The sequence below is a fragment of the Pelobates fuscus genome, chromosome 3 (assembly GCF_036172605.1).
Source record: "Pelobates fuscus isolate aPelFus1 chromosome 3, aPelFus1.pri, whole genome shotgun sequence".
Classification (NCBI taxonomy): domain Eukaryota; kingdom Metazoa; phylum Chordata; class Amphibia; order Anura; family Pelobatidae; genus Pelobates; species Pelobates fuscus.
The window spans coordinates 186981927-186995243 of NC_086319.1; the positions used below are offsets into that span (position 1 = coordinate 186981927).

The 13317-nt window shown below is 43.9% G+C and overlaps 1 protein-coding gene across 1 annotated transcript in view; it reads right to left on the reverse strand.

The window, feature by feature from the left end:
- Positions 1 to 13317, reverse strand: part of VWF (von Willebrand factor) — a 180074-nt gene that overhangs the window by 144256 nt on the left and 22501 nt on the right. The window contains exon 6 of the mRNA XM_063447819.1: positions 11114 to 11238. Coding sequence (XP_063303889.1) covers positions 11114 to 11238 — 125 coding nt within the window. The remainder of the gene's footprint in view (positions 1 to 11113; positions 11239 to 13317) is intronic.

A 13317-nucleotide genomic window follows, 5' to 3' on the forward strand; every position in this document is an offset into this window, starting at 1 on the left:
CGGCTTGCCCGTCATAATAAGTTTTTCAAAGTGTGTTAGGTCCGGTTCAGTATGGGGGTGAGACCGAGATATGTGGGCTTTCCACCAGGAGGACACTTGTAAGTAGGAGTGATGCATAGTGTTTGGTAGTGTGTGGTCTCGTTTGAGAGTCTCAAATGTTGCCAGCCTGTCTTTATCTAAGAGAGTGTTTACATAAAGTATCCCGCACCGGTTCCATGCTCTATAATTAAAGTCTGGGATCATGTGTGTTAATGCTTTAATGGGCATCGAGAGAGGGGTTGGGTGGCGTCCACACAAGAGTGCCCGGGTGGCGTCCCATATTTTTAGCAACGTTAGGGTAGCTGGGAGTACTTGTGAGGTGTCGCCCCTTTTTTGAGGAGGCAGCCACAGTGTCGTGTGCATGTCTTTTGTAGGCAGCCAGTGTTGTTCTATATGGACCCATTGAGGATAATGCACGATTTGGGTAATAGAGAATAGGCTGGCTAATACTGCCGCTCTGTAATATAATTGCACATTGGGAAGGCTCATTCCCCCCGCTTGTTTAGGTTGGTATAGTGTGGATAAAGCTATTCTAGGTCTTTTGCCTTGCCAAATGAACGAGTTGATTTGTTTCTGGAGTGTTTTGAAGTAAGTGGATGGTATCTGCAAAGTGAGTGTCCGAAATAGATATTGTAATTTGGGTAGAACCACCATCTTAACTGCTGCGATACGGCCTGACCAAGAGATAAACTTATGTCTCCAGCGTAGGAGAGTGTTGGTGATCTCTTTGCTTAGTTTGACATAGTTTAGATGGTATAAATTAGTTAGAGTGTGTGGGAGTTTGATGCCCAAGAATGTTAAATAGTCAGTTCGCCAATCGTATAGGAAACGGCTCCTCAAGTTAGACAAGTAGCCCTCCTCCATCCCTACACCCATAGCCTGCGTCTTAGAGAGGTTTAGTTTATAATATGAACAACGGCTGTATCTCTGCAGAACAGAGTGGAACGCTGGCAGGGACTCTAGTGGATCAGCAATTGTGAGTAGGATATCATCTGCGAAGAGGTTCAGTTTATGTTCCTCTCCACCTACCCGGATCCCCTTGATCTGTACTGTCGATCGGATGTATTCGGCCAGGGGCTCTAGGGCCATGATGTAGAGAAGTGGTGACAAGGGGCATCCCTGCCTGGTGCCATTAGTGATAGGGAAAGGTGTAGATTGGAACCCTGACGTGAATACTCGGGCTTCGGGGTTACTGTATAGGGATTTGACCACTGAGATAAATTGTGTGGGGATACCAAATTTAGTCATGACCGCCTGCAAGAACGGCCAATGCAGGCGGTCAAAGGCTTTCTCAGCGTCCAAGGATAATAGGAGGCTGTTTGGGGTCTGTCTGTGCATGGTATGTAATAGTGCAAGGGCCTTTCTTGTACCATCCGATCCCTGTCTTCCGCGTACAAAACCCACTTGATCGGGGTGGATAATGGTAGGTAATATATCAGTCAGTCTATTGGCGTAAACTTTGGCAAGGATCTTTACATCTGAGTTTAATAGGGAAATGGGCCTAAAGTTGGCGCATTGGGTTGGCGACTTCCCAGGCTTAGGCAGGGTGGCCACATTAGCTGCAAGCATGTCAGATGGCATAGATTCCAAGGCAGTAGTTGAGGTGAAGAGTGAAACTAGCCTAGGTGCGAGGAGGGAGGAGAATCTCTTATAATATACATTGGGAAAGCCGTCTGGGCCTGGTGATTTGTTTAGAGGTAGGTTACGTATGACGTCCTCCACTTCTTTTTGTGAGATTGGGTCTGCTAGAATGGTTTGTTGTGTGGCTGATAATGAGGGCAATTGTACGCCAGCTAGGAAACTCGATATTTCTTCTGTGGTGGGTTGGTGGGTTGCAGGGTCGTTTTTTAAATTATATAGTTTGCTATAGAATTCTGCAAATAGGTTGCTAATTTCTTGGGGTTTAATCACTTTCTTCCCATCACGTGTTAAGATATGTGAGATTTTAGTGTGGGCTTGTACCTCTCTGAGACGGCTAGCTAGAAGCGAACCCGCTTTATTACCCATATGATATTCTTTAGTTTTAAGTCTGTTAAGTGTGCGTGTCGTCTTGGCTATGTTGAGATCATTGAGTTCCGATTGGAGTTGTGTAATGACTGTCTCGCCTGCAGGGGTCGGGTTGAGCATATGGGAAGCCGAAGCGTCCCTCAGCTGTCTCAGTAGGTTTAGAGATTTGGTTTGTGAGATTCGTTTGAGGAAAGAGGTACGTCTTATGAACAAACCTCTCATCACTGTTTTGTGTGCGCTCCATATCGTGGCTTGTGACACATCTGGTGTATCATTGGTTATAAAATAGTGTTGAAGTTCAGACTCTACTTCCGAACTAAATGTCTCGTCTTGCAATGTCGATTCGTTTAACCTCCATGGGTTACAACCTCTGTACATGAATCCGTCTTTAAGAGTTGCTAACACAGGTGCATGGTCTGACCAATTAATTTCACCCATGATGCAGGACTGCAGTAAGTTAAGGTAGGGCCCAGGTATGAGTATCATGTCAATTCTAGAGTAGGACTTATGCGGTCTAGAGTAATATGAGTAATGTCTATCTGATGGATGTAGAGTTCTCCAACCATCGTATAAATTGAACTTCGTCAGAAGTTGTGTCAGCGTTTTGCATGTTGGTAAAAGGGATTTTTGTCGCTTTACCTGTGGCGGCAATGAGGTATCCAGGGTCGGATCTAGGATATGGTTCATATCCCCACATATCACAGTGGTACCCCTCTGTTTGGCTTCCACTTTTGTGAGTACATGAAGCAGAAAGTTTTTCTGATTTTCGTTTGGTGCGTATAGATTCACAAGGGTATATTGAACATTATTCAGTAAACATATCACAATCAAATACCTGCCTTGCGTGTCTGATACTTTCTGTAACAATTCAAAGGCAACTGATCTGTGGATATATATAGATACTCCCCTAGATTTAGAGACGTGAGCGGAGTGGAATTGGTGGGGGAAGTGTTGCGTGCCAAAGTGAGGGATCTTTGCTTTGGGGAAGTGGGTTTCTTGAAGGCATAATATATCCGCCTGTAGTTTGCGGGTTTCGTGCAGCAGCATATGCCTCTTATGGGGCATGTTTAATCCCCTGACATTATGCGAGTAGATCTTCAGTGTAGGGTGTTAGTGATTCTGCTTGTAGTCGCTGCGGAATTTTGAGCATGGTGATGTGCCCTTTGTCGTGTGTACTCAGTGATATACAGGCCAAGGGTTGTGGATACCCTTCCCAGAGCATCTGGAGGGTCAGTTGAGCAGTGTGGGGTTGGGACAAAACCAGGAAGGATGAACATGGGATCAAAGGGGGAGTAAAAACTATAAACCAAAGTATTTACAAATATAGCCCGATCTCGGTGCAAGGCACTAGAGTCTAGCGCCGTGGGGGGCATGGGATCGGAGGTGGTGGATAGGAGACGACCTGAGCAGGCTATCGGTTTTAGGTGCTATATGCATATTGCTAGGGCCGTGCAACTCGGAAGCAAGCTCCTAGAGCGTGATTTGGGTTCTTTAGATAGGTCATAGCACCTGTGATTACATGTTGTGAGAAGGGATATCCCTGTGGGTTTACATCACTCGGGGGGGAAAACTAACAGTTTGTAATTCAGCATGGTATCAGGTTTTTTCAGTCTAGGGGCTCCAAGTGGGCGTCTGGCAGCTTACATGTTCAGTATCTACAGTTAGCTTATGGTGTCACCATATATTCTACTTAATTTCTCCCTTATCCCCCTTTCGCAGTCGTGCGGCATAGGCCGCACCACGGGCAATGCATCCCCCGAGCCCGGCCTCCCATGGTATCCAGATACATCTGCAGAGGTAGCGTGTCAGGGAGACGGGGCCCGGAAGGGAGGCACCCCCGCGATGCCCCCCAGCTCACACACCGACGCAGGGCCTTTGTACTTAGGGGATCTGCACCCTGTTGTAGTGGCCGAGGTTTAGCAAATCAGAAGCCATGTCCTGATGTGTGGTGCGACTGCAGCGTGGGCCCTACATCCCCCGAGTCCGGTCTCTCATTACCTTCGATTGACCATACAGAGTCAACAGACTTGGGGAGACGGGACTCGGATGGGAACTCCCACCTCGCACCTCCAACAAACAGAAAATATAAAATGGCCTCCGGCAAGCCTACCAAGGCTTAGTGCTCTATGAGGGCTTCCCAATAGTAATTAAGGAGGGACAAGGACCGTTGAAGGCCTCGGCTTTCAGAAGGTCATGTACGCATTGTGTGTAGTGCGACCTTTACTGGGTGTATGCGCCCACCCGGACACCCGGTGTCAGTGTATATGCCAAACCCATAATTTAGCTTAAAGCTCAGTATCTGTGCACAACCTTTAAACTAAAAAGAACCCCATTAGGTCAACGTGACCTGTTCTAAACAAATTACTCTTGGTAGTGCAGCATAAACGTAAGTCCATGGAAAGCTAAAAGGGTGTAGGATTTAGCAAATGTCATTAGCCTGAGACTACGACTGAGTCCCTTCAACCATGCACCGCCTGAGCGGTAATACTTGCGTGGATCTTTAGCGGGCTGTGTGCCAGTCCTTGTCCACTCTCCGCGGTGGTTTAGGAGCTTGTACTTCGTTGGAGATGGGTAGATTCCATTGATGCAAAAGCTTCATCCCGTCTTCGACTGTGGGTATCACAGTGGTGGTTCCGTTTCGGGATATGATCAATCGGACTGGAAAGCCCCAGCGGTATAGAATGTGGTGGGAGCGGAGAGTGTCTGTCACCTTCTGGAACGTTTTCCGCTGTCTTAGCGTGGCTGCCGAGAGGTCGGAAAATAACTTTACTTTCGAGTACTCCGCGGGGAGATCTGTCGCGGTTCTGCCCCTCTTCATCAGCAGGTCTTTTACGTGGAAGTAGTGTGCTTTTAGGAGCACATCTCGAGGTAAGGAGGCTGATATATGTTGGGGCTTTGGCACCCGGTGCAGGCGATCCAGCAGCAACATGTCTGTTGGGATCTCAGGCGCTAGGAGTTTGAAGAAGCCGTGTACATAGTTTGGCAAATCTGCCGGGAGAACTGTCTCCGGTATCCCCCTCATTCGTATGTTGCTTCTTCTGGACCTATCTTCGAGATCCATAAGTTTTGCTTCACATTGGTGCAATTGATCTGTAAGAGATTTAATTTGTTCCGCCGATTCGTTGTGGGCCTCGACCAGATCTTCCATTTTGGCTTCAACTTGCGTCGTACGAGATCCTATGTCTTGTAGGTCTCTTTTGATTTCAGCGACGCTGGCCTGCCAGTTTGTAATTAGCCGTTGGGATTGATCATCCAGGGCTCGTTTTAGGAACGCTGTGGTAAGTGGTTCTTCGTCCAGTGGCGTACCAGCTTCCGATCCCGGACTGCCACCACCAGACAGCTCAGCGCCATCTTGATTTCCCGCGGCTGCGGATTGTCTCGCCAAAGCCGCCACTTTCGTCTGAGCGAAGAAGTTTAATTTGTCAGGTTTGTCCTGCTGTCGGCGAGTTTTAGAGTGTGACATCTTGCAGTTTTACGCTTGTTTCCTCCACAGGGGTCTCACAAATCGCTATTAATGCCTGGCTCGTGGTGCAGAGCTAAAGGCTCAAGCGGCCATCTTTCTCCGTGGTTAGCCACGCCCCCCCACCATCCTTCTTTTTAACGAAAAAAAAAACCAGCCCCGGCGGGAGAAGAGGATCTCCTAATGAATCCTTTTTCTAGATTCTCACGAATATATTCCTCTAGAACTGAGTTCTCTTGAGTGGATAGAGGATATACATTGCCCCTCGGAGGCATAGTACCAGGTAGAAGCTTAATTTTACAATCAAATGACCTGTGTGGAGGTAAGGTATCAGCATTCTTCTTGTCGAATACTGCTTTTAAGTCCTGGTAGAGAGACGGTATCTGTCTCTCTGTAGACTGAGTGGAAGTACCTGGTGTGTTTATTACAGCCAATGGAGAAACCCTGCGTAAACACCTCTCCTGGCAGCCCTGACCCCATGAGAGTATCTCCCCTAACTCCCAATCGATAATAGGGTTATGTCTTTTTAACCAAGGGTACCCCAGGACTATGGGGACAGAAGGGGACGAAATGAGCATAAGTGATAATTTTTCCTCGTGTAAGATACCAACAGTTAAGTTAACGGGTATGGTCTCACGGAAGATAACAGGCTCAAGTAAAGGTCTACCATCTATGGCCTCAACGGCCAAGGGTGTATCCCTTAACTGGGATGGGATAGTGTGTTTAGTAGCAAAGGCTTGGTCGATAAAATTCTCAGCAGCTCCGGAATCTATCAAAGCCATAGTCTTTAGTAATCCCTTCTCCCAAGTTAAAGAAACTGGTAGCAGAAGCCTGTGATCTTTATAATTATGAGTAGAGGACAAAATAGAAACACCCAAGGCCTGTCCTCTAGAGAAACTTAGGTGCGAGCGTTCCCGAGCGATTAGGACAATTCAGGCGTAAGTGACCTCTGACTCCACAATACATGCATAATCCCTCTCTTCTCCTGTACTGTCTCTCTTCTTCTGAGAGGCGAGTCTTGCCTATCTGCATAGGTTCAGGAAACAGTGAGGTAGTGGAATCAGGACTTTGAAATGCGGGAGCTAATTTAAAGGAAGGTCTAAGGTTCCTCTCTCGAGTGTTTTGTCTCTCTCTTAAACGCTCATCAATACGAGAAATGAACGAAATTAAATCCTCCAAATTTTCAGGGAGTTCTCTAGTAGCAACCTCATCAAGGATTACGTCTGATAGCCCGTTCAAAAATACATCTATATAAGCCTGCTCATTCCACTTAACTTCTGACGCCAGAGACCTGAACTCTAGTGCATAATCCACAAGTGTTCGGTTCTCCTGTCTCAGGCGCAACAGTAATCTGGCTGCATTGACCTTTCTACCAGGGGGGTCAAAAGTTCTTCTAAAGGCAGCTACAAAGGCATTATAATTATATACTAACGGGTTATCGTTCTCCCATAGTGGGTTGGCCCATCTCAGAGCTTTCTCAATGAGTAAGGTGATAATAAATCCAACCTTTGCCCTATCTGTAGGATAGGAACGAGGTTGCAATTCAAAGTGGATACTAATCTGGTTTAAAAAACCACGACACTTCTCAGGTGAACCACCATAACGTACTGGTGGGGTAATGCGGGAGGAGGCACCTACAGTGGCTACCTCTAGGCCAGAACTTACAGGGGAGATAGAAGTAGTACGTGTCTCCTCTGGTGGATTAGTGGCACGAGATAATAACGCCTGTAGCGCTAGGGCCATTTGATCCATTCTGTGTTCCATGGCTTCGAACCTAGGATCAGAGGGGCCAAGCTGACTGTTTGTACTTGCAGGATCCATTGGCCCTGTCGTAATGTCAGGATCGGGACAGGGATCCAACACGCAGAGTACAAACAGGTACAGGATACGTATACCGGACCTTAGAATGGCCGGACTAACGTACGGAGAATATAGAGAATGGTCAGAGACAAGCCGAGGTTGAGGGAACGAGAGGACAGGTAAGCGAGGAACAAGCCGGGTCAAGGATAACAGAGGTAAACAGAGAAAGTCAAACAAGCCGGGTCGGAACCAAAGGGATAACTGAAAATACCAGAGCACAGTGTGACTAGGCAGGCTAGAACCACGACAGGGCAATGAGCAAATGCGAGAAGCACTGTTAAATACCCTGGCTCAGAAGGGTAGACACGCCTCCGACGAGTCCTGATTAGTCTCCAAACAATTGAGTGACAGGTCGTTCCGGGTTGGCGTCATGACGTCGACTTCCGGACGTCATGCTACAAAAGGAAGTGACTCCCTCGCGGCCGGCGTTTATGTGACCGGGTGGACCGCGAGGAACAGGGGAAACAGACCGTCCGGATGGATAGACGTCTAAGTCTCTACCTCTCCCAGAGGTAGAGACTTCAGGTACCCTGACAGGTTTACCCTGCTTGGGGAAGTGTCGTCATGCACGGCTATTCAGTGATCATCAGAGGAGGAGCACGGGGGTGGTGGATCTCGCTAATGTGATCGGAGCGGTAAGCGGAGACCAAGCTAAGTGGCTACAGGGTCCCTTTAAGATATCTACATTACTTGTTATTTGTAATTTGTTATTTGCAATGTTTTTTCTTTAAAAATAGTAAATAATTATTGTGTATTATTAAAATGCCATCTCTCAAATCATTATTTTCCTTTACAAAAAAAATAATGAATTTAAAAATCTGCAAATATTTAAAACTACAGTGCCCTGGTATAGTATATCTTTGTTTAAATATATAGCTGGCATTTTTTCTAGGGATTCAACACTAGAAAATTGTAAAATGGAAAAGGACTATATAAAAAAAGGACCTAAAAAAGCAATTAATTTGTATCTTGGAAGGCAAAGAGGAAGTGTTTTTAGTACCAGATAGATGAAACATCTGGGCATGCAATGACATTTGGATTAGCATGGAGAATTGAGAACACACATCATATGTACCGTATTTTTCGCTCCATAAGACGCACCACACCATTAGACACACCTAGTTTTTAGAGGAGGAAACCCAGAAAAAAAATATTTTGAACATGTTTCTTACTATGGGAAAGTTTGTTCAGAATATATTTTTTTTCTCCCCTGTCCCATAGTGTTCCTTACCACCCATTCCCCTCTCCTGTCCCATAATGATCTTTAACCCCCCTCCCCTGTCCCATAGAGATCTTTTAAGCCCCCTCCCCTGTCCAATAGTGATTTTTAACCCCTCCTCCCCTGTCCCATAGTGTTCTTTAACCCCCATCCCCTTGTCAAATAGTGTTCTCATCCCATAGTGTTCCCCCTCCCCTCCCATAGTGTTCTCCCCCTCCCCTCCCCCCCCCTCCTCCCATAGTGTCCCCCCCCTCCTTCCATAGTGTTCTCCCCCTCCTCCTCCCCCATAGTGTTCTCCCCCCTTCTACCATAGTGTTATCCCCCTCCCCTCCCCTCCCCTCCTCCCATAGTGTTCTCACCCCTCCTCCCCCATAGTGTTCTCCCCCCTCCTTGCATAGTGTCCTTCCCCCTCCCCCTCCCCCATAGTGTTCTCCCCCCTCCTTCTCCCCCCATATTGTTTTCCCTCTCCCCTCCTCCCATAGTGTTCTCCCTCTCCCCTCCTCCCATAGTGTTCTCCTCCCTCCTCCTCCCCCATAGTGTTCTCCCCCCCCTCCCCTTGTCCCATAGTGCACTTTCCCTCCCATAGTACCCCCCCCCTCCTCTTGTCCCATAGTGTGCCCCCCCTCCTCCCATAATTACTTATCTGTCTCGTAGCGTGGGCCGGGTTCACAGCGCGCACCGCGGTACAGGAACTTAAATTTCAGGTTCCGGTTTCCGGCGGGACTGAAAGGAAGTGTGCACACTGAGTGCGCACTTCCTTTCAGTCCCGCCGGAAACCGGAACCTGAAATTGAAGTTCCTGTACCGCGGTGCGCGCTGTGCTGCCCCCACGCTACAAGACAGATAAGTAAAGCTTCACATTCGCTCCATAAGACGCACAGACATTTCCCCTCACTTTTGAGGGGAAAACAATTGCATCTTATGGAGCGAAAAATACGGTAATAATAGAGAGAGAGAGATGGGAAAGAAAGGAGAATAAGAGGGAGAAAGGACAAATAGATCTACACCTCATGGTTCTTGACTGTTGGAATTACTTAAGAACATTAAAGGGATACTATAGGTACCAAAATAAATTTAGCTAAATGTAGCAGTTGTGTATAGATCGGATTCCTACAGTCTCACTGCTACATTCTATGTTACTTAGAATTTAAATAACTTTTTTTACTCAGCTCTAGTCACAGCTCCCTTCATGTGAATTCTAAACACTTCATGTACAGAGAAATCTAACAAGCTTCCTTTATGGCACATTATGTTTAATTTAGAATTTCTTATCTCATTAATAGCCTTACAGACCCTGCAGGAGCTTCCTGTGCTTGATTAAAGTTCAATATAAGTTGCAGGATATACAAACTTCAAAATAAAACATCTGATTAAAAATGGAAAAACAAAATTAATGCAGAATGTGCGAGTCAAAGCCAGGAGAGAAGTGGCTAGGATTGCATAAACAAAAACAAAAGTGAACTAACTCCTAAATGGCAGAGAATTTGGCAGTGACACTGCAGGGGCATGATCTATACACCAAAACAGTTATTCTAAAGCTAGTCTAAAACAATTAATCTAAAGCTATTTGATGTCTATAGTATCCCATTAATATAATGAAGAATGACTGGTATGTATACCCATAACAGAGAAATGTATGGAAGTCTGAAAATGACTTGCGGATATACAACCAAACTTAAATAATGATATACATGTTTTGCAGCACTCTACATTTTAAGTTTGTTTTCCCTGTCTCTACCAACTACACCATCGGAAATATGTAATTCTTGCTGCAGTTTATTGTGTATGTCATAACAAACATAGCAAAGTTTCCATATGTAAAAAGGTGATAACTACCCCAAACCTTTGCTCTGTTTTTAGCATAAAGCGGCCACAGAAAAGTATCAGAGCACGCTGACGGGCTGATTACTTCCCTTTCTTGCCAGTGCTTACAGCATATGTAAAGCCTAGGATAATGCATCAAAATCAAATGTCAGTATTTTTTTTATCGTTTATTATTTGGGTTTGATATTTTTTTTTTAAGTTTTAGTTTTTTATTTAAGTTTTTGTATATATATTTAAATGTATCATCTATACAACGTAGTAAAAAGTATGGGTCAAGTCCAACCTGGCATGCCACTTTAAATGCTAAGCATTAAAAGTTTGAGAGAGTAAACCCCTTCTAACTTAGAGTGGTCCAGGGCGCTACCCGACACAGCTCTTCTTTAGGTTACTATCACCCTGGCCTTTGGAAAAATGATGATTAGTCTATTGATTCTTCGTCTATTTCTCCTGTTTAGTTTGTAGGGTGAAATATTGTTGTGTGTAATGACCTATACAACAGAACCAATATGTTACCGCTTTTGAATTTTGGAAATCTAAGAATAAACATACTTTGTAAAAAGCAACATATATTCATATTATATGGCAAATGGGCAGTCTTTCACAGTTTAAAAGGAATACAGATATCCACATGCTTATCCTCTTATTATAAGTAACAGCTGAGTTTTAACCAAAAAAATTTAAACTATGCCATGCGTCAAAACTTACCTTTTCTGCTACTTCAGATGATACATTGCAAGTATTGTTTGGTGGGTACATTCTTTTACATCTCTTCTCTCCCCCATATAATGCCCAGGAATTTGCAAAATCATAACTCCTGTCTGCCATAATGCCTGTGATAAAAATAATATAACAATATGTAACAGGTGCCTCTATCTATTAGACAATAGTTACAGTCACAACATTTGCATTTTTATGGACCTTCTTAAAAACTCTCCTAATTTACTTTTGACATGTTTTAATGAATTATTATTCAAATATTTGATTAAATGTTCTGTTTCTCATGTCTTTTTTAAAACATATCCTTAGGTTTTAGTCGTTCAGTCCATAGTTGCTATGTATATAATATATAATATAATATAATATTACTTTTATTATTTCATAAATAATTTTTCAACTTTTCATTTAATCTGCGCGATACCAAAAATATTGATTAAACTTTCATTTAAAGTACATTTTCTACTGTAATATGTTTTGCTAACTTGTGTATTTATGTGTGTGACCAAACATGTTAATATACTATCCCTTTACATGAACTACCGGTAGTTTATTTTTAAAAATGAAAAATAGGAAGGCCATGAACTCAAAAACATTCCTGCACATTAATAACTACATTCACGTTGCAAATGTGAGAAATTTTTAAATAATCAATACACTGATGTTTATCTTTATTACAACTTCGTAATTTAGGGGATGACTGTCTGAGTGTGATTTATAAAAACATTTTTTTTTATTATATATTTTATTTTTCTTAGTTTTTTGGTCTTGGAGAAATTTCTCCATAGTTCAATAACCATAGTAAAACAATATCCTGTAAGTATCTTGTAACATATGCATAATGAATACAGATATCAAATATAAGAGAAGAGAAGAAAGGAAAAGAAAAGAATAGAAAGAGAAGAAAAAAAAAAAAACAATCAAGAACTAGTTGTCGCATCATCATATACAGCTAATACATTTTCAGTAACAATCGTGTTTGGCCTAGGTCACATATAACCTTCATATAAATCAAAAAGGAATAATGAGTATCCTCCTTTGGTGTCTATGTTAGTGCACTTAATCTATATCACAAGAATGACGTTCTCTTCTTTCTGAATCTCATTTAGTTTTCTCAGTCTGACTTATCTATGTTAATTACCTGCTACAGAGGGGAAAGAGAGAGCAACCCTGGTCCTCCCGTACTTATCCTTCGTTATTCGTTATTCCTCGGCCCCCTCCTAACTTGCCTCCCCCTTTCCGGTCGCTCGAAACAGCACTAGTTTAAGTCTGACTTCTTCCCAGGAAATCTTTCCACGGTTGCCAAATTTCTTTATACCTAGAATATTTGTCTAGTGATCCCCATCTTAGTTCCTCCATCACATGAAATTGTTCTATTCTAACATACCAATCTTTGGTATTGGGCTGAGTCGTTGACTTCCAGCGATTTACCAATGAACTCTTAGCTGCTGTCAGCATGAAGTATACTAGAGAGTGTTTAAGTTTACGTTGTGGTATATTAAAATGGTAGAGGAGAAGAGCCTCTGGGCCGAAGGGTAAGGATGTGTCTGTTACCAGATTGACAGTGTTCCAGACCTCTCTCCAGAACCTAGACACTGCCTTGCATGACCACCATATGTGTTGGAAAGTGCCTTTTTCTGCATTGCACCTCCAACACATAGGGGAGGAATTAGAGTCAAAGCGGTGGATTTCTACTGGGGTGGTGTACCACTTGGAGATGAATTTATAATTAATTTCCTGTAGTGGTATGCTAGAATGTGCGTGAAAGATTGTTCGGAAAATATTTTTCCAATCTCCTTCTTCTAGGTCTATGTCTATGTGTTCCCTCCACAGTCTGGTAAAATATGGTAATTGTGTACAAGTCTGGGTCTGCAGCAGCTTGTAGCAAAGGGATGTTGGCTTAGAGGGCATTTTGTCCCCCAAGCATAACAGTTCAAACTTGGTCTTTTCTCTCGGGGTCCAGGTTAGTAGACCCTGCGCGGATAGGAAATGTCGTATTTGTTCATATTGAAACCTCTGCATAAGTGTGGGGTCTTTCCCATTCGTCAAGGATGTAATTGGCATCAGTCCCCCTTCCTTCATCATGTCAGTCAGAGTTATGTGCATCTTCTTGTGTTCCCCTCCCTGTGGTGATAATATTAGTCCATGTTTCCCTGCTATGAAAGTGGGGTTATTTGTGATAGGGTAGTTCGGGG